At 43.0% G+C, this 20,917-nt stretch overlaps 2 protein-coding genes across 2 annotated transcripts in view; both read right to left on the bottom strand.

Moving 5' to 3' along the window:
• Positions 1 to 529: 529 nt before the first annotated feature.
• Positions 530 to 3,202, bottom strand: lratd2a (LRAT domain containing 2a). The gene has a single exon (XM_034600406.1). It carries the CDS (start codon positions 2,688 to 2,690, stop codon positions 1,872 to 1,874), a length of 819 nt encoding a protein of 272 aa, XP_034456297.1. The 5' UTR covers positions 2,691 to 3,202; the 3' UTR covers positions 530 to 1,871.
• A 2,989-nt stretch (positions 3,203 to 6,191) lies between these two features.
• Positions 6,192 to 20,917, bottom strand: part of fam91a1 (family with sequence similarity 91 member A1) — a 23,580-nt gene continuing 8,854 nt past the window's right edge. The window contains exons 8-24 of the mRNA XM_034599466.1: positions 19,319 to 19,381; positions 19,010 to 19,116; positions 18,859 to 18,897; positions 16,932 to 17,044; positions 16,102 to 16,211; positions 15,500 to 15,612; positions 15,142 to 15,228; positions 14,837 to 14,966; positions 12,977 to 13,125; positions 12,233 to 12,367; positions 10,936 to 11,049; positions 10,661 to 10,733; positions 10,175 to 10,321; positions 9,633 to 9,734; positions 9,328 to 9,451; positions 9,138 to 9,207; positions 6,192 to 8,617 (exon numbers count right to left, since the gene is read on the bottom strand). Of these exons, the coding sequence (XP_034455357.1) occupies positions 8,432 to 8,617; positions 9,138 to 9,207; positions 9,328 to 9,451; positions 9,633 to 9,734; positions 10,175 to 10,321; positions 10,661 to 10,733; positions 10,936 to 11,049; positions 12,233 to 12,367; positions 12,977 to 13,125; positions 14,837 to 14,966; positions 15,142 to 15,228; positions 15,500 to 15,612; positions 16,102 to 16,211; positions 16,932 to 17,044; positions 18,859 to 18,897; positions 19,010 to 19,116; positions 19,319 to 19,381 (1,862 nt within the window). The 3' untranslated portion in view covers positions 6,192 to 8,431. The remainder of the gene's footprint in view (positions 8,618 to 9,137; positions 9,208 to 9,327; positions 9,452 to 9,632; positions 9,735 to 10,174; positions 10,322 to 10,660; positions 10,734 to 10,935; positions 11,050 to 12,232; positions 12,368 to 12,976; positions 13,126 to 14,836; positions 14,967 to 15,141; positions 15,229 to 15,499; positions 15,613 to 16,101; positions 16,212 to 16,931; positions 17,045 to 18,858; positions 18,898 to 19,009; positions 19,117 to 19,318; positions 19,382 to 20,917) is intronic.

Here is a 20,917-nt window from a genome sequence, read left to right as displayed (position 1 = left end):
GTTTATGACTTGAAACCTGTATGACCTGAAACCTGTATGACCTTTCTATATACCTGTTTGACCTTTCCATTACTTATTGACTGTCCAAAGAACCCAATGGAAATGTATGCAAATCAGTTTCCTGTGCATTAATTCCTGTCTCAAACTGCGCCTACAGAACCAGTCTGAACTGGTTCTGAGAGACAGCCTTAGTCCTCCTATATAAGATCCTTGTATTGACTGTTCTCCATCCTCACTCTGAGATCCCTGTGACTCTCTGTGTTGATCCTTTCTGCAGAAAGCCCCTATTAAAATACATGTAGATAACTTTGGTGTTCCAGACTCTTGTATTTCCAGATTTCCACCACAGCGACAAGTACCATATGCAGGACTTCAGGGTTGTTGTGTATTCCTACAGGTATTTATTTGTGTTCTTTTTCAGTCGTGTCAAACTAAATAATAAAAGAGGTTCTATGGCATTCGTTCACTGTCAGTGTTTCCAAACAACAACTATAGCAATCATCACTTCAAAACAGGATTTCTAGCATAGAGCAGTTCAAATATATTTTATTAGGGTATTGGATTGGTATTCTGCATCAGGAAGGGGAAACGGCATCGGAACAACTCTAGTCTGTGCGGTGAGTTTAACCTATGTTTGTGAAAACAAATAACACACCACAGAGTAATACTTAAAAACAAAACACCCTCATCTAATATCTGCCATTTATTGTCTTGTGAATCTTATTTTCTCTATTTTGTCAACTGCTTCTTCTGCAGGAAGTCAAACATTTAACCTCTCAAACCCTGCAAATGATCTTATGTCAAAAACTATTTGATATGAAGACGACAGGACATGGACTCACACAATCGACATGAACAGACACAAAGACAGAAGGAATCTTCAAAACACAACACGAGAGGAGTTTCCTTGGTAGAAGAGACAGTGATTGGTGGTTTACTTGAGTTTTGGGTACATTCAACACCAACTGTGAACAGACGAACACGAGTGACCTGCTCCACCACATTGTCATTCCTTCAGGTTGAGCCTGTTGTGAGGATTAACCTTCAAAATAAAGTATAGGGACGACGAAGAGGATCCGTCTTCTGACATTTCAGTGTCTGAGGTGAGCTGAGCCGGGGGATGAAGTTTAAACCACACGAGGATCAAGTAACAGGACACCCGATGAATAGAGAAACACTCTGACAGAAAGACGAGGGGAGCGTTTACAAAACTATACATTCTGTGTTGAGCTGATCCAATCGATGCAGTAATTGAATTCATAATTGCTAAGGCCATTTAGCATCAGAGGGTGTTGAGAAGTGTGGCTTTAAGGCAATAAATTGTTAGAAACTAAGGAAAACATGAATTAAAGACATAATTCAAAATCATAAGTAGAAATGCTGCAATTCAGACTAAGGCTTTCTATGGATTGAAGCCACACATAGTGTTTGTTAAATGCTACTCTATTTGCATCCCACATAGCAAAAGTGTGTTGGTCCAGATTTGGCCCGTATCCCACATTCAGCCCACACACCGCATGGAACGATGGCAGCAGTCCGCTCCTGTTCACCAGGGCTGGGCCACGAGGAAAAGCCATAGCAATGCCACATGTCAACCGAAAGGTGCCAAAGGTGGCTCGAGTGTGTTTTGTGCTATTTGGGCCGTGTTCACCAGTCACCACATGGGCCACTTCGGGCTCACATCCAGATTACACCTTTCCAAGAGCACCGCTTTGGGATATTTGAGTCACATTTGCTATTTTACAAGTGGGCCACTTCATAGGCTCGTATCCATTTTGTGTGGGCCACAGGGAGGCCAGAGACGGGCCACATCAGGGCCAGAAGTGGCCCACGTCTGGGAAAGCAGTTGTTTTCTAAAAGCATGAGGAGCATCAGTCGGCTCCTGGCTCCCTGTTGACGGTGTTGAAGTGCGCGGCCAGCTCCTGCTGCACCGCCCTCCTGCCCAGATAGTCGTTCCTCCTCTTCTCCATCACCATGTCCTCCAAACTCTGAAACTCCAGCACATGCGAGTGTTTGTCCGACATGATTATTTTCAGTCTGTACGGCTGCTTGCCTATCCGGATCTCCCCGCCCATCTTAAACTCCCTCTTGCCGAACCTGCACCAGGCAGCGAAGCACTCCGGGTTCCTCCAGCTCAGCTCCCGGTCCTTCAAGCCCACCTGCTCCATGGCGTTCTGCACCACCATGTCCGCTCCCAGCGCTTTGAACCTGTAGAAGTCGTTCACGATCCGGCACCTCCTGCCCTGGCTCGCGTCCGTCAAGAAGCTGTTCTTCACCTCGGCTCTGTGCAGGTGCACCACCTGGAAGTCCCCCACGTACACGGCCCAGTGCGGGTACTGCCCCGTGGCCACGAACTCCACCAAGTCCCCCGCTTTGCATTTGTTGAGCAGGTTCTCCGGGGAGTAAACCTCCAGGGTGGCACACTTGCTGCTCTTCTCGTAGATGCACTCCTCCCGGTTGTACACGGCGCACTCCACCTCGTCCCTCTGGTCGTACTGCTTCTCTTCCTGCTTCGGCTCCTTCACGGTGCCGTCGACCGCGCAGCCGTCATTCTCCAGCTCGTCGTCGTCGCCGGAGAATATGTAGGAGACGCCGATGCGCGGACCCTCCTCCGTGTCCACGCCGTTCGGGTCCATCGTGGGAACTTCTGCGTAACTTAAATGTGACAGCTTGTCCATCTGGTTCCCCATGCCGCCGCCGCTCACCTGCTGGCAGCCGCGTGTAACGTGATGCAGAGAGTTGTTACCGCTCGCCAAACATCACCAGTCACCATCTGCCGCAAAAGCCTCGCAGCTTAGTCGAACTTCCTTCTCCCCCCCGAGCGACGCGCCGCGTTTTATCCAAATTACGCATAAGAAACTCCCGAGGAGGAGACTCGGAGCTGCTGCCCCATCAACAAGTGGCCGCAGAATAAACTGGTTCCAGACTCCTGTGTCCCTCAGGTGTCGCCTCGCTCACTCCGCGGCCGCTTCCTGCGTAAAGTTCCGTCCTCCGCCTTTCAGGTAGAAAACCCAGAGAGTTAGAATCCAAACCTCCGGGATCAGAGACGTGTTCGTGTCCGTGTTCAGCGCAGAGGAAGCTGCAGCTCTGCCGGAGATCGGGCTGCGCGCGGAGCAGCACAGACCCGCTGGAGTGAAGGTGTTCGTCTGATCCGAGACTCCACATCCACAGCCACTCACACACTGAGCCGCGGTTAAAGCGGAAGTGCGCGTAATTTTCATCGGCAGCACTTTCAACATCCTCGTCGCCACAGGAGCTAATGTTTGAGATACTGTGTTTTTATTTACACTTCTGACGAGTCAGAGTTTCTTATCCACTTTCTTAATAGTTACATAAACTAAATACATGTCATCTAAATATATGATAGTAGAGCAAATAAATTCAATAAAATATATACATAATGAATGAATAAAATAAAATTATACTATAAATGTAATATGTTATAATAAAGACAATAATAATACAATTATAATAAAATACAGAATAAAATCAATAAAACAAAATAACAAAATAATAGATAAAAATGTCCATATACATATATGTCCATATACATATATATATATATATATATATATATATATATATAGAGAGAGAGAGAGAGAGAGAGAGAGAGAGAGAGAGAATACATGACTATATATAGTTGTTTTTTTTTTTATTCTTTTCTTTTGAAGATTTGTTTTATTTCTTAAAAATATATTTTGTTGTTAATTTTATTTTATTTTAATGTACTTTAAAACTACCATACATTGTAGTTGTACATTGTCAACCATACTTAGTTAATTTTTCTACTACAACTCACAGAAGTAGTAGTTTCACAGAACGTAGAGTAGACAAACCTCCATCCTGGGTTTAGTAGGTGACTGTGTCTCCTGTTGTGAATGACAAATCTGCTCAGTGTGCAGGACGGTTCGTGGTCTGACATCTGTCTGTATTTTACTGTGGTGACCACCTGTCTGTCCTTGATTGAACTAAAGCTGTGCAGTCATTAGCTGCGTCTCCGCCTCCTGGAGGGACCATAACGTCTTCGTTATGTTTGGAGTGGCTTGTGGCCTGGCCCGGGCTCGCTCCCGGTTATGGGCTATTTTCTAACCCACAGGCAGGGGGAACATGCCCAGTAATGTGCCCCAAAAGTGGCTCATACTGCAGCAGCCGCAGCGTGAAAACACCTGTCCTGAGGGGTGTGAGGATGTTTGAAAGGTTGAAATGTTCAACTCTTTGAGGAAGACACAGACCTATCTTTGTTAGCTGAGCCTGAGTTTGACCCCGGTGCTGAGCCGGGTCCCCACAGGAGGGACTGATTACACCTGCAAAGTCATCCAGTGCTGCAGATATGATCGAGGACACGTCTCCACAGCAGCAGTGCTCCCTTTCTTCTCCGAGGAGTTTAAGCAGCGGGCAGAAGGGGCCTCAGCTAACACACTGGACTCAGCAGATTAGTCAGGAGGCCTCTGGGCAGCACTCCTTAAGACTATCAGGTTAATTAAGAGACTGAGCGCAGGGTCACACTGTGTGGAAATCAACCTTGTGTAATCCACATAGAGTAGTTTCACTGGTTGGTAACATTCAGTCGGTCACAGAGTTCAAATCAGGTTTCTTCATTCGGGTTACCAGGTCAAGACGGAACCAGTGACATTATTTTTAGCTGACTGGTTCGTGAAGATGGATAACATGACGGCGCCCCTAATTGTCTTGATCGGTCCCTACTGGCTGACAATACAGGTCATGAACTCTGCCTCCTCCATGGTAGCAGATGGGACATAGACAATACCAAAAAGTCAAAGTGCACGTCAAATATTTAAATCGTTGTTTTTTTGTCATTTTAGGTAGTTCTTATTACACTGACGTATATAAGTGTTATTTTTCTAATATGTTTTGTTGTTATTAGTTATTTGATGACATAAAAATGTGGTGAATCGTCACGATTGACGGCTGAGACTGACTCGTGATTGGTCAAGTGTATGATTCGACGGGACGTCCATCCCTCGATGTGCAGACTCAAATGCACAAGATGGTGGCCTTCATATCCAGGATATTTTTTAATTTCTGGATACTTGGAGGAAGAGGAGACGAGTCGTCCATCTTCATATTCAGTCTATTGTGGTTCTGCAGAAGACAGTCTATAGGTGTTATTTTGCAGGTTATTTCAGAATAAAAGTTCTAGTGTAGCATCATGGACTGATGTGATAAAGGTGCAACACGATTCAAAGGAAATGTATCTGCTTTCAGTTTCAATAGAAAATTATGTAAAAAAAAAAGATAAAGCAGTAGAAAGTAAGATGCAAGAGGCCTGAATAGTTTCACCATCCACTGACCTTTCATCAGCTTTGGCACAAGTTCAAGCATGGTGTGTGTGTGTGTGTGTGTGTGTGTGTGTGTGTGTGTGTGTGTGTGTGTGTGTGTGTGTGTGTGTGTGTGTGTGTGTCCGCCACCCTCTTTTCTTCTTTCTTTCTTTCTCCTATTCCCGGCATTGCTCCTCTTTCAGCCTGAAGCCTAACAGCCGTCCCAGTTTGACAATGCAAATGACGGGAGTGGAGAAAAAAAAAAGACAAATCTGCAGAATGAATTCAGTGTTGCACCTTGTTCCCAAGAGCAGATCTCATATCAGCGTTTGGTTAAAAGGTGTCAGGACAGAAATGAATGTTATAGTGGTGACATGCGGCACATTGGACCGCTTGTTATCCTCAGGTGGTGTGACCCAGTTTATGCCCCTGGTACCCCCACCCCACACCACCACCCCCCCACCTCCGCCTCTTGACACGGTGTAAATTTCAGTTGTGGGAAATTACTGGAGCACGGAGACCTGGGACACACTGGCAATTAGGCGGGGCTCCACCTGTCCGGTGGGGGCACAGCCAGCCACAGGCCGACCCCTTAATCTTCCTCCCTACAACGTGGACTTTACAAAGCTTCGCACACCCGAGTATCAGACATTGTTTTCATCGGCTCTGCGTCCATTTGAATCTAAGGATAAAGGTGTATTTGAGCCAGATGGAGGGAGCACGGCGTCTTGCACACCATCTGTTCCACCTGGCTGGGAAAACATCTAATGGCCTAATATCATGTAATGTGATTGGCTACGACTCAGGGCCGATAGGGACGTGAATCAGTGATAAACAACAGGGGAAAAAACAGTTTCAGAAGTTAAGATCAGAAAAGAACAACACTGCAAGTCAATGTCAGGGAGGAAAAAGTTTGTTCTTATTACATATTTATTTATATTTTCATATACTTTTTACATATTTATCTGTAATAATAACATGTATGTGGAGTGGGAGGAGATGGAGGAAGAATGGAAGAGGAGGGCGTGTCGAAGGAATGTCACTTTCTTTTCTTTTTTTTACCCCATTTAATTACAAGAGCATCATCTCAGTCAATGATATTCATAGTCCCATTAAACAAGCTACAACTAAGATTCCTAAAATATAGAGCGACATATAAAACTAGCATTTTTTTTTTTAATACTCTGGAGGATGTAGACCTGGGAGAGAAGGAGGGATGTCTGGGTTGACCAAGTAACTGCAATGAAATTACACAGGCAGGACCGGGAGAGAACTCTTATTGTGAAAGGTAGGGCGTGTATAAAAACACACCGAGAGTGAGGTGTACAATACACACGCATACACAACACACACACACACACACACACAACAGTTTCTACACAGTCATCATGCTTCAACAGGACCTCTTGTTAAGTCTCTTTTTCTATTCAGCGTCACATTAGAAACAACAACCACAAGTGGGTCAACGACTGCAGAGGGCAGATTCTTCCATTCCCCCCCCCAAAAAAAAGCCTCAACAAAATGGGTTACCATTCGAAATGAAATAATAAAAGTAGTGTATATTCTTCACTGAAAATTCATCACAGGACTTCAGACAGTTTTTTTTGGGGCCGTCACATCTCCGAGAAGCCGGGCAGAGCATTAGCATTTCCCTCCCCTGGGTGTGCGACAGCCTTCACAGGGAACTTGCCTTCTCCTCTCTACACTACAAACCCCATTTTTCGAAACATGGCGTACACAGAATCCCTTGGAGAGCGGGTCGGCCAAGAGCGCTGCACAAAGCTGGAGGCCGTCCAGCGAGAGCTACTGGCAGACAACGGGCCTGGGTCAAACACACAGACCTGACTGTTCCCGTCCTCGGAAATAAGTTGCAATTAATTAATCTGTCAAGGTTTGGTCGTTTGTGACCCGATCTCATTGATTTTATTGGTTTTAATCACTCTATCAAATGCACAAACATCATTTGAACACTGTCAAATTTAAAGAAAGCAAATAATGATGATAAAAAAAAGGAATCAAAAAGGCTGATTTGATTCAGGAGCTGGTAGTTTCTAATTGTCTGACAGTAATAAGGCAACAAAATAAAAAGAGCGAACAGAACAGAAGTTAAAAAAAATTATTGTACAGAGAAAAGTTGGTCTTTGGTGTTCTTTTGCACTGAGAAAGTGAAATGATAACGGACAAAAAAGAGAACTAAATTATTATATAGTAATTATTGGTCATTTCTCTGATGCCCGAGTCTGAGTTCCCAAGACAAGAAAATACTTCCTGGTGGTAAACGTGAGCTCTAAAATCAAGTGTGCGCTACAAAGGATCAAACATTAAAAAAAAAGAAAGAAAATAAATTAAATTAAATTACATAACTACTTCTACAGGGTTTGAGAAATCCTGCACAGTGCAAATAAAAAAATGCCCAATATTGATTACAAATAAAGAGGAAAGTGTTTTTTTTTCATTGTACGACTTGTGCAACGGCTTCATGCATCAGATCACTTAACATGGGACGACACAGGGAGGAAGCCACTCTCCACTCTCTCCTCCGTCCGACGAGTCTGAAGACCTGAACACTAAAATATGCATATCGTCAAAATGGTTCCTGAAGGGGTCTGTTCCAACGCTTCATCGGTTTTATTTTGTGGGTCGTTTTTTAAGAACATCTATACAATAATAACCACGTGACACTCCGCTCTCATGGGATCACAAAAACATCCATTGATTAAAGGGTGGGAAGGGGGAGGTGAGGAGGGGAGAGGGGTGTTCGGCAGAGAACGGCGCTCGTGTTTCCAGTCAAATGGTCTTCCAGGTTATATGCTGTCTACCTGCATCGTTTTTATATACTGTGATAATAGCACCACTCCAACAGATAACACTGCCCACGAATACGAGGAATCACGGAGGGAGACAGAGAGAGGGGAGGGGTCAAACTAGTGTCGGATTCGTCCTAAATGGCAAAGTGCTGGCAGGGCTGATTTTCCCATGACTGATACTGATGGACAAGAGGAATAAGTTCATGACTGATTGTTTCCTCGTGATTGGATTGTGAAGACTCAATGAGACAAGATGCTTCAAGAGAGAGGGCGGTCCTTTGCTTTTTTTTCCCCCTCGTGACCGAATCTGGAAGTTTTGGGGGTGGGGGGCTGGAGGGGTTGGGTTTATGTGGGTTGGTCCTTCTGCAGGGCTGAGATGTCCAGAGCCGGAGGGCCCCGCCCGCTCCACTCCCTCAGCTGTCCGTCCTTGAAGAATAGATTGAGGGCGGGCAGGGGGACGCCAGACTCCGCCGGGGGTTGGCTGAGAGGGTTCGACACGCCGCTGTCCAGGTCGGAGGGCTGGCTGCCGTCCTGCCGTCACAGGGTAAAGGTCACAGGTCAGCACAACAGGTAGAGAGAGGACGACATGTGGGACGAGGAGGAGACAATAGTCAGGAGAGGCTACGTGAACCGGCTCCTGTCTGATTTATTCAACGGTCGTCATTTGAAAGTACATATTTACCATATATTCGGCCTTTTCCTTAAAATAAAATCCCTTCAGTGGCTATGTTTATCCACATCTTAAAGACAAGTTTACTAAGATGACACCGAAATAAATAGACTGTTAAATTGACTGATACCGATTCAAAACAAAAGCTTTTATGATACAGCTGCTGAACTGTACACATTGTTGTGTTTAAACTAGATTAAACCATCAATCTGTTAAATATATTCATACATTTTTCATCAATCATTAATCTGGATTGAATCTATCAAACTCCATTTGTACAATTGAATCCCCGAGGCCTGATACTCTCTGGAAACTGTTTTTCTCTTTTCTCCTGTGAGTATTCTCAAGTGGGAACCTGAAGAGGCAGCCAAGTGTTTTTACCTGGTGCGACTGAACAAAGCTCAGCACCTTCAGCGACAGCTTTCGGCTGGAGAGGAGAAGCTCTTGAAGGCTGAAAGAACAACAAAGTCTCAAAGTCTCGCACAGCTACAACAACTTCTCCTTACACTTCTCTCTGTGTTTTAAACAAACGTTGCGTTCGTGAGGATGCCGGGTGTTCTGGTTTTTTCACCTTTCGCTGCTGCAGAGTCTGTGCGAGGCGATCTTTCGACACACTTTGCGGTTGAGCTCGGAGCTGAAGAGGGGCATGCCGAAGCACAGCTCGAGAGGGACCCACTCGTCTTCACAGGAAACGGCTGAAAGAAAAACAAGGGAGAGGGGAGTGACATGAATGACATGATTATATGATGGTTTTGAAGCCAACTTGACTCGACTTGACTCTCTGAAATCCATATTTCATAACTGCTTTCAACTCTTAAAACACCTGATACTTGAAAATAATCGAACAAATAAATGAACCAGAAAAGATAAACCTACCCTCGGTTTTTCCTTTGCTTTCACCGTTGTTCTCCTCTGTCACCAGTTCAAAAGACTCAGTGCTGCCATTAGTGTCCAGGCCTCCACCCAGATGTGTATCTCCTTGAACAACAAACAAACCTCCATCAACACTGCGACACTGAAATGTTGTTTCACAGTTTAATAATTTCCATTTTCTTGAATAAATGTTTGCTTGACTTTTGCTAAACTATACATAAATACCTAAGTTAAACAAAATCTTTGATCCCTTGTGTAAACAGGATTAAATCCGTGCACCTCCAGGTAAAAGCTGAGACGGTTCGATCCGCGCCCATTAGCGAAGGCCATCACAATAAAGAGCCACAATTATGCAGACAAACAGCATAATTAAACTGGACTGTGAGCAATCTTTATCCAATTTGCACCATCAGCGCCATTGGCCATGAGAAGCAAGGTCATTGTTCCTAATTCAACTATAAGTCTCGTCTGTAAAAAGCTCCCACACACACACACACACGCAAACACACAGTGAAACTAAGAGTGTTTCCCTTGGCTCCCCCCACCTCTGCACTCATTGCTGTCGCTGGTCCGGCGACGGTGCCTGTTGTTGGAGTTGAGCATGGTGATGTAGCCGCACTGGTGCTTCAGGTCCACCTGCTCCTTCAGCTTCTGCAGCGCTTTGTGCACACACATGTTGGAGTAGGTGAAGTCTGCACGGGGGGTGGAGAGAGAGACAACAGCGCTGAAGCACGCAACTCCGAAGATAGAACTATCTGCTGTACTGTACAACATTTATATTTCTATATTTGCTGTGGGTGAATGACACAAACTGCAATTTCAAGGTTCCATATTCAGCGGTCATTGTTTTGACTTCTTGAATTCTATTTGCTTAAAAAATTTAAATAATTATGAATCTTACACTACGGTCTTGTGCTAAATTGTCTTTATTGATTGAATGATCCTTTATTATAGAGTTAGCATAACATGAACCTGGTATTAGCATTACATGTGTAATGTCAATTACCAGAGAAGTTTTCAGATTCTCTTACCTCCCTTCAGATCCTCCTCATCGAAGGGGAAAGGAATGTGGACTGTTTCTCCATGGCCATGCATACCATGGCCCTGAGGGTTACACACACACACACACACTTGTTGTGTTAACAAAGTAACAATATACAAATACACAACATGACTAAACACACATTATATGATAGAAATCACCAAGTTAAAACTAACATAAAAACACAGTAAAACACCGTAAAATAACCTGAGATAATAAAATAATCCCCTCATAGAAAAATTAAGATTGTGTGCTTGTGTTTACCTGGATGAGAACAGCAGAGTGTGTGAGGGCATCATTGAGCATGGTCAGCACATTAGACGTAGGGACGACTCCGGGGTCGTGACCCCAGGAGGTGATCAACAACCTGTCGTAGGACTGAACAGAGCAGGAATTTGCAATAATTACAAAACAGATTTCCACAAAACATAGTGGGAGGTTGAGACATGGGTCAAGAAAGAACTTATTAAATCTTGCTGTGGATCAGGGGGCAGATCCAGGAATTTTTTTAATTACTTTCTCTACCATGGCTAGATAGTGTATTACTTGACATTTCCACCTATTACTCAGGGAATAATGTAATGTATGGAGCTGGATGAAAAGATGTGTGCAATGTGGTGCTGGATTAAATTGAAGGGGATTGTTGGGTCTTGGTGGAGGTATGTGCTTCTGCTGAGAGCCAATCTAGTTTAATATGATCATTTTCACAAACTTCAGAATATAAAGTTACCAGCAAAAGGAGGAGGACTAGTCACACAGGTATGACAACATGTTTTTGTACCTTCCTGTTCCACAAAGACATCCTGTTCCACAAGTCAACATTTATCAAGTTGTACATCTACTACTTATATTAGACAGGTTTTAATCTCGGGAAACACAACAGAAACAATGGAAACATCCTCTAAATTACATGATGGAAATCATTTAAAAATCCACTATATTTTCTATGAAGATTCATTTGTTTATTTTTGTAAATAGCTGCCGTGAAAGTGAGGGGGAAAGGAAGTGGACTGTTTTTTTACAGTCAGGGTCAGCGAATGAATAAAATGAAAGTTAGAAACAAGTAAAAAGAAAACCTGCTGCTTTGTTTCCATTAAGTGACCCATTTGCATGATATTACCTGTCCTACCCCGAGAATTCACCACATCTAATATACTTTTGTTCCACTTAGAGAAATTTCCAAGAACACTGGGAAGCCTCGGAGGAGGAAAACGCAGAGCACGTCTGACGTTGACTCTGATGGGCCTGGCGCTTTGTTGAGAAATGGAGGTGACAAAAGGAAAAGCCTTGAGTTTTACCTACAGTGTTGTGATTACCTGTTTCTCCGACTGAAGCGGCAAGGTCAAATTTCAATATGGCAGGAGATGAAGGGCAAAGATAATGAAAAATCACTCCTACACTCTACACAACCAGAGTTTATCACGTGCATTGTTTTTCTTATCTGACTTCAAAGATGTTTATTTAGCTTTTATCGGTATCAGCTCACATTTAATTATTCATCTGTATATAACCTACACATATTTCCAGCTACCCACCTGATTAATTATTAGTTTGTGCTAACCTGGAATATGTCTGGCAGTTTGCGGAGCCTGGAGCCTTTGGAGAGCAGTAGAGACGGGGGGCCCTGGCCAGTCACGTGGTACAGATACAGCTTGAACCAGATGGAGCTCACCTCGGGGATGGCCGGGCCAATGTGCTGCAGGGAGAAACAAACACACGCATGTACTCACAAACACACACGTGTACTGAAGCAGAACTAATGCCTGTACAGTATATGTCCACGTCCTCACATGAACAAAAAGCAACAACGGAAAAGAGGAATAAATACTTCTGTTTTTCTCCTGTTTGAAAGGCAGAAATTGAAGCCGCTATTTGAGATGTGAGCAGAAAACACATAGGAATTCACTCAATTCCACTTCACCAAGTCCCAGCAGCGGAGAATAAACAGCAGCGTGAATGGCACAACAAGAGTTTAACTTCTTTCCCTCAGTCTCTCAGAGCTCAGCCAGAAATCTGGAGTGTGGCCAGGCGGAGGAATTACTCATGAGCCTCGTCTCTCCCCCCCTCCCCTCTCCTGTCTCCCTCTCTCTTTGTGTAGTTATTGTTGTTGGGACGACTGCAGGCTGAGCAACCACAAAGCACACACACACACACAGAGCCGCAAATCACTACAGACACACAAGTCTGTACACAGCGAGAGGGCAAATACAACCACAGAGAACACACAGAGCACTCTCATGACTTAACACACAAACACACACATTTGATTCAATATTCCAGCATGCCACATACAGCAGCGTCATACCTGAGGCGTGCAGCTGCTGATGGGTCTGATTTCGTTGCTGAGCGGCGCCATCGACACCAGCAGCTTGTAGTTCTTGTTGAGGACACGGCTGCAGGTGGCCTGGTCCAGACCCAGCAGACTCTCACAGCGCAACATATCCAAGGGGAAACCTAGTGGAGGGAAATAAAGAAACGGGGAGAGTCACACGGTCGATACAGAACAGGCGGAAAAGTGCAAGTTAAGTTAAGACATAAGTGAGAGTGGTGTTAAGATGAGTGTTCTCTTCAACGTGACTTGTGAAGCACGACCTCTCAGAAAACACAAATGTCAAAGAAGTCTTTCTTGGATTCAATAATCATCACTTGTCTCTGATAGTAGGAAGAAACTTCAGAGGCAAAAGGTGTCTGTGAATTGCTGATAGTGATAATTAAGAGATAAATTATGAGCAGAGTGGAGTTTCACAGCCCGGCCAAAAGGGTCACAACTGGGGGCTGTTACATTTATTTCACAACACGGAGGGAAATAGTCTCTAAGAGGAGATGTGACTGGACTGCTGCTTCATACTGATAAGCCCCGGTTTGAATGTTTATTTTTAAACAACAGTAATTTGCATCCATTACCAACATCACAGAGCATCATTAGCACTATAATAAGAGTGAAGGTTTTAGAGATATGCTCTCTAGCTATGTTGTAATCTCAATTTGACTTTCTAATACGGTGGTGAAGAGTCTGATCTGATATTTACGACTGAAAGATAAATTTTCCTCTCGTCCTAAATGAGCAATCATCGCTAGACTCTTTTCCATCAGGGGCTGAGTTTAGCTGTGCTCCCTCCTCAGCAGAAGTCTGGAGCAGCAGCTGAGGACGACGGAGAGATAAGACAATCAGGAAGGAGGCACACTGCCAAACCAAACAAACAGCATCTGGTGCCACAACGGCGGCTACATGGCAACTCGGGTATTTGCTCTGTTGTCATTGGAGAACTCAACTCTCTGCTGCGCCCTCTAGAGACACAAGTGGAACAACACAGCTTCACTGTGGATTCATGCTATGCCTCTGCATCCAGATCCACATCCAAATACGACTGTCTCGACACATGCGAAACAGACAAAGACAAAAGACACACCTCGTCTTTGTTGTTCCCAACCTCATCCACAACACAGACACTTTGTTTGTTATTGATTTTCTACGAGCACAGAACAAGTTTAGTTAGTTGAATAGGAGTCATTTAGAGAAGTTGTTTGCTGTAGTTGTGGTTCAGAGAAACAGAGTGTCAAGATAAAAAACAAACAAAGTGGTAAAGACGCCGTTTCACTGAAAATTACCCTAAGTTAGTCATCTATGCTTTGAATCATACTCACAATAATATATGATCATGACTTGAGCAGGACACCTACCAGTTTACTGTACTTAATATACTTGATGACTATTCATGAAGTATATCAGTAGAGTGACTATAGCCCACTTAGCTTCCACCTTAAATATCACTTTGTTAAATCTCACTTTGATTTCTTTGTGCAGACTTGAAAGTGATTTTAAATCATCCATAACAAAATGTTCCCTGCATTTTAATTAAAGTTCATGTCATCCTTTGGCAGAAAACTAACCTCAATAAAACACATGAAGCATAAGTGAGAATTGTGTGACAACAGTAGACAAAAATCTGGGTTTCTATTTTGTAAGCTTGCTCTTGGAGCTCAGAGGGTGAGATCTTAAAACAAGAAGCTGAACAGCAGCTCCTGAAACGATACACAAAGCTAAATCTGACCTGCAAGATGACTATTAAGCACATGTATAGACGTGTACAGGTGTATGAGGTTTGGGTCTTGCAGGTGGTTACCAATAAAGGGATTGAAAAAGAGTGTGTAACTGACTGGTTACCTATATTTGGGATATCAGGTCCCTGGTCCTGAGTGAGTTCTTTGTTGTAGCGCAGGAAGAGGATGGTGTTCTTCAGGGTCAGAGCGTGGTCAAAGTAACGCTGAGCCTCGCCCTCTGCTGTGCTCTCCACCTGGAGACAAAGAAACCACCAGAGTGTCAGTGTGTTAAAGTGTTTCTGTACATGTGTATATTATACACGAAACATTAAATTATTTGCTGAACCAAATTTGGCAGATGTGGCTCTGACAAAAGCTTCCCTGTAAAAAATGCAAATACATTTTCTTTGTTGTAAGTGATCGTCTCACCTTCTCCAACTCAGCCAGGAAGCTGTCCAGAGTCTCGTCAGACAGCTTACCAACCTCAAACATGGTCACCGCATGACTCTTCAGGTTCTAATACAAAGACAAACACACAATTAAACTAGAATAGCACTCAGTAGAGGACATGCATCTACCAAGCCCCAACAGTCCCCTTGAATCCAATCAAGCCACACTAATTAGAACAAACTCAAAGATAATTTTATCAAGATCCATGAATTATTCTCCGGGGGAAAGAAACATTTTTGCCAATTTGGAGAAAAAAATCCTGGATCTGCCCCAAAACACATCCAACATTGCGAGTTTCTGAGAGGATGTGTGTTCAAGTTCAATTCCATTTACTCACCGGAGACAGGTTGCCCATCATGAGGAAGGCTGTGAGGGTGGAGTCAAAGAGGAAGGCAATCCTCTTGGTGGGTGCAGCTGGGATGCTCAGGCTGCTAACGCTGGCTGTGTCCGCTGCAGAGACGAACACGACGCATAACAAGACTAATAACTATGTGCAGTAAGATTAGTGCATGTAATAGCATAACTGCACGGTCGTTATCCCTCTCAGACTGAGGACGTAAGCTCCTGATTTTCTGAGAATGAAATGTGTTTACAAGTCTGTCTCTTTCTCCGATAGATAACACCAAATTGAAAATTAACATATAAATATATGTAGTTGATGAACAGGACACTTTCATAACATCAGTTTAACATGCAAATTAAAATTAAACAAGAAATTAAACCTGTTTAAACAAACACCTATTAATGTGAGAATGGCTTTCAGGAGCATGACCGGGTTTTCACAGGGATTAATTAGCACGGCTGCTTCAAACTTTCTCAAACAACTTTCAGAAAGTGCTTTGTGTGTATTCATCAGCTTGTGTATTTATTTGCATACATTGGTGAATGTGCTTGGAAGACTGTGTGTGTGTGTGTGTGTCTCCAGGTGTGTAGTCAGACCTTGGTCTTCCAGACTGGTGGTGTCGGTGTCGGTGGCAGAGGAGCCTCCCTCCATGACAGGACTGCCCTGCTCCCAGGACAAGAGCATCTTCTGAGGGTCCATGGTGCTCCTAACGCAAAGGACACAACACATCGGTATATTAAACTTTGGTTTTTTGTCCAAGCAAGATGGTTTCCCTGATTACAGGCACGTGCAGCGTAAAAATCTAGTAAATAGCCAAGCCTGCATGACCGAACCCAAATATGATTTAAAAATTGTTTTGTCTCTGTATGTCAGCCCAGCGAAGAACAGGCAACCTGTCTCGGGAGTAACCTGCCTCACGCCCTATGTCAGCTGTGTCAGCCGGGACTGGCTCCAGCCCCCCACCTCCCTCAAAGGATAAGCAGTATAGATAATAGATGCAGAGTAAATCAAATACATCAGGGCATTCTGCACCTAAATCATCGGCCCCTCACCAAAAAGTTGCTTTACATCTTTCAATATTACAGACATTTATATTATATTTAGATAAAGAGAAGGATTTACAACATGGATGCAGAAAGACACGTAGATTCTAAAACCCTTAGCATGGAATTGGATTAGAGTTTGTGACCACATAAAACGTAAAATTGTTCTTCTTTCATTATAGTGACGATGACATAAAAAAGATGGTTTTCCTTTGGGGTTTTACAATTATTCCAGTGTAAACACAATTTTGTAAAACTCTGCAACCATCCCACACTCTTCAAATGAAAATGCAGCTTTCAGGTCTGTTGTAACCATGGAAGAAATGATGTCATCACATTTGCTAATGGACTGTTGAGTGGAAATGACGGGTGGATGCACATACCTGAGTCTGTTGACAGAGGGAGCGTTCTTCCAGGTGGGGTTGAGTTGTTCGGGACTGATCACATGACCTTTCTTCACAGCGAAGCCGAGGCGACAGTACATGGACACGGCGTTCTAACCAAACACAGCAGACACAAAGTCAGGAGACATTTGATGCCACACCAAACATGAAACACCATTAGCCAGGTACCTTTTCACATCATACATCATAAACCTGGGACCATCCTGGACTTTTATGACTTGCATGAGTTTTGCGTTGGGGGGGAACGGACAATAGTTAGAATAAAAAAGAACCAGAGAAGGACGATTGCTGCACTTAAAGTGAAAGGTTGTTGTAAAAAGTGGTAATTTTATCTCTCTCCTTCTTTCTACATGATTGCCACTATAACACTGACTCTAAATTGAGTGTAGCACTTTCATTCATAGGATATAAGAACAAAACCTTTAGTTTTATTTCTGACATTATTCTGCATCAGAGCTCCAACCTGCTGCAGTTTATCTATCTGCATACCAGACGTTTTAGAGTGCGGCTCTGGCAGCAGTTTTCTGTCCAAACCCGACTGAGCCCAACCCAAACCCTTCAGGGATTCTGGTTTTTGGGTTTGAACCAAACCCTAACTCGATGTTTTCCCCTATTAAAGGCTGTCAGGACTTGGGTCGAGGATCCACACTCTTATCTGTGTATCTTTGTTTTCACTTTTTTAAAAACAAAGTGTTTAGGTGTTTCTGACTGCAACAGTTTCACCAGTTCACACTGCAAAAAAACTGCAAGAATTTTAATCCACGATCAAGACCTGTTTTCAGAAAATGGTCAACACTATTCGAAAACACTAAACTATTTCACACAATGTGAAGGATGATTGAAGGTTGTGTAGTCAAAAGAAAAGTAAATGCTTTGCTAGTTATAAGAATATTCTTTCTGTATCACATGATGCTGATATCAAGTCTGAAAGAGACTTTTAATAAACCTGGATACTCTTCTCTACTCTACTTTTGGGCTGTGCTCACTGAACCCACAGCAATAAAAACTAATTTCTCTTTTGTCTGGTGAATCAAACTGTCTTAAAAGTTAGGAGAAAGGTAGCACTATGTACTTTCTACTTAACAGTTGGCTACGTTTTTTCATTACTGCCTTAATACTGTCTATACAATCATTAACTTGCCTTGCTATTAAATCCCTTATTCAGACTGAAAAGGCTACTACAGTCAAGTGTGGTGGACTTGATTGCTTTCTACACCTTAGTGGAAGCTGAAGTCAACTCTTAACCATCAAAAGAAAGCACGGCCAGGATGTTTTTTCTAAAGTGACTTGTACCACTAAGTAGTCTTCATATAACAGAAAGTTAAACTTGAGTCAAGATGGGAAAAGTTGGACAAAAAGGAGACATGTCAATCATCTCTAAAGTTACAACGTTGCTCTTGGAGAACCGCTGCCAGCGCTGCCTTCAACCACTTCTCCCTCTGAAGTGCTGCTTTTCAGTGGCGGTAATGAGATGAGACCGAGGGACAGGCTCTTCCCACTGGAGGTCCTGACACTGAGACAGAGTTTGGCTCAGAGTCTCACACAGAGTGAATAGGAAACTGGTGAAAACTGGGTCAGACTCAAGCACCAATTCAACTGGAATGGGGCTCTGACGGAGTCATGGGGAATAATAATGGATCTAATCTGAAACTCTGTGTGTGTGTTTGTGTCTGTGTGCATGAGTGTCTGTTTGCATGAGTGTCACAGTCTACCTCTTAGGTGGATTACAGTATATGTGTATTCAGTATGAAACAGCCTAATCTTGCAGATATATCTACCTGCTAAGCTGCACCATATCCCTGCTTTTCTCAGAGAGTTAGAACCTTTTAAGTATATAAGTTCAGATCAACCGTTTCACTAAATACATCACAATAGGATTCATTCTCTGCAGCAAGTTGTGAAATACCTTCACTAGATCCAAGTCAATCTCCAACACGTTTGCCAGCTGAGAGGGAGAGAAACAAATAAGACTTGGTTGAAAAGTTGATGAATAAAGACACATCACATTCAATGTGCACAGCAAGAAAGTACAATGAAACAGGTTTCTAAAAACCCACCTCTGATACGTTTGTCTGCTCATCAATCGACACAAAGATTTTGTAGAGAAGCGTTTCAAAGTAATCGCCTTGGACACGGTTCATGACGAAGCCTTCAAGTGGGGGCACTGAAAAAAACATGAAAACATTGTTTTTACACTTCATTTTCTGTTGAATAGTGTCTGTAACGACAATTTTAGTCAAGTCCATTAAGCACAATGTTCGCTTATGTTCCCACAGTTGTAATTTAATTGTATACAGTGTTTAGTCAAGGTAATGACTCAGGAAGGATAATAACAGCATGTTTAAACACACACAACACACACGTACCTGAAATGCAACTGTCATCAGATATGGGAACATCCAAGTAGATGAAGCCCCGGTTGTACAAGCCTGCAATAAAAGAACAAATGTACATTAACACGGTTAAAATAACTTCTTTTCATTAAGATCGTTGTTGTTGTAGAGAAAAACTAATCTTACAACGTAAACTACTTGGATACTGAACTTTTTCTGAGCAGAACAGAAAATTGTGAATTCATGAGCAGAGTAAAATCTAATTGAAACAGCTACTTGTATTGCATCTCTGGTTTTTAATTGCATTCTCACTGTGTCACCAACACTCCAGTGGCAGACGCTCATCACTGTCAAACTGTTCACTAATTAACATTTTAACTGCACGGACACAACTTCAGTCCCTGTGCTTCATCTTTTACATTCACAGCAGCACACGGACGGAAGACCTTCCACTGCAACCTCAGGATCTGCCTCCTGGTTCTCATGTCGGCTAACAAAGACTGGTGTGTACTTATTTCAAATGTTTTGGTACCAGTGGAACTCAAGATGAATAAAGTCCTCAACTTTATTCATTTTATGTTTTAAAAGTAAATATATCCAGTTTACCTTGTCACAGCAGACATTTGACCGTTCACAGTATAGGTTCACTGTCTTACTGGAACTCTTAATAGAATGGAGGGAGCCATTGTTAATGTTATTGAAAAACCCTGTGCTTTTCCTCCTATGACCAGGTAAGATATCTAATATCCTACTTCATTCATTCAAAGGTAGATCTAAACATGCTGTTTGAAAGAAATCCTCTTGAGCGGGACACAATTCAACAACACACTGGTCCAATCACATTTGGAAAATGGAATATTATGTGTCATGTTGTTGTTCTCAAGCCTTATTAATAAATAAGGAGGTGGACATCTGAGATGCAAAACAATTCATTTGCTGATGTAAAGTCAGTGTAGACGGGAGTTTTTCTTATTTACTGATGGTGTTGTACTCAGTGTTTCCAAATAATTACCAAGACAGCCAGCCATAGTCAAATGTTTCTCACTACAGTTTCATTACGATCCAAAATGTTTTCACACTCCTCTTCATAACATAAAAGAAACTAAATGTTCTGTGTTGTTGCTTCATTGTAGAGGTGTGTGCGGCGCTCGTTGCACCAAGGTGTCAGTGGCCCGTTAAATCAACGTTTTTACCATCCACTGCAGGCAGCCACAATTCAGCCATGACATGGGTAGACAGTGCTTTTGCTGTGCACGTTGCCATGACAAGTCAACAGTTCTCAGCAAGCACACCTGCCCTTGCTGTGCATGGGGTGCGCACGACAGCGTGCATGTTCATAGGGCATTCAACACTTCATAACCCGGCAGCTGCAGGAATTCTGTGAGCAACTGTGTGTGTGCTCATCTGTTTTATAGTGAAAATGCTTCAAATTCCACTTATATTTCCATGTATGGAGGTGGAGGGACAAAATGTTAGAAATACCAAATAACTGTGGCATTAAATTTTACCATTGCCTTGTTATAAATGGTGTCAAATAAAAACAAAATTTCCTGAATTTGAAAACCAATGCACTGAACTTACATAGATTAATGTTTGGCAATTCTTGCCAAAATACAGTATTTGAGCAGTTGA

This window comes from Hippoglossus hippoglossus, chromosome 11 (genome assembly GCF_009819705.1).
Source record: "Hippoglossus hippoglossus isolate fHipHip1 chromosome 11, fHipHip1.pri, whole genome shotgun sequence".
In the NCBI taxonomy this organism is placed as follows: Eukaryota; Metazoa; Chordata; class Actinopteri; order Pleuronectiformes; family Pleuronectidae; genus Hippoglossus; species Hippoglossus hippoglossus.
The sequence above is the reverse complement of the archived record's forward strand: the minus strand, read 5'-3'. Positions and strand labels throughout refer to the sequence as shown.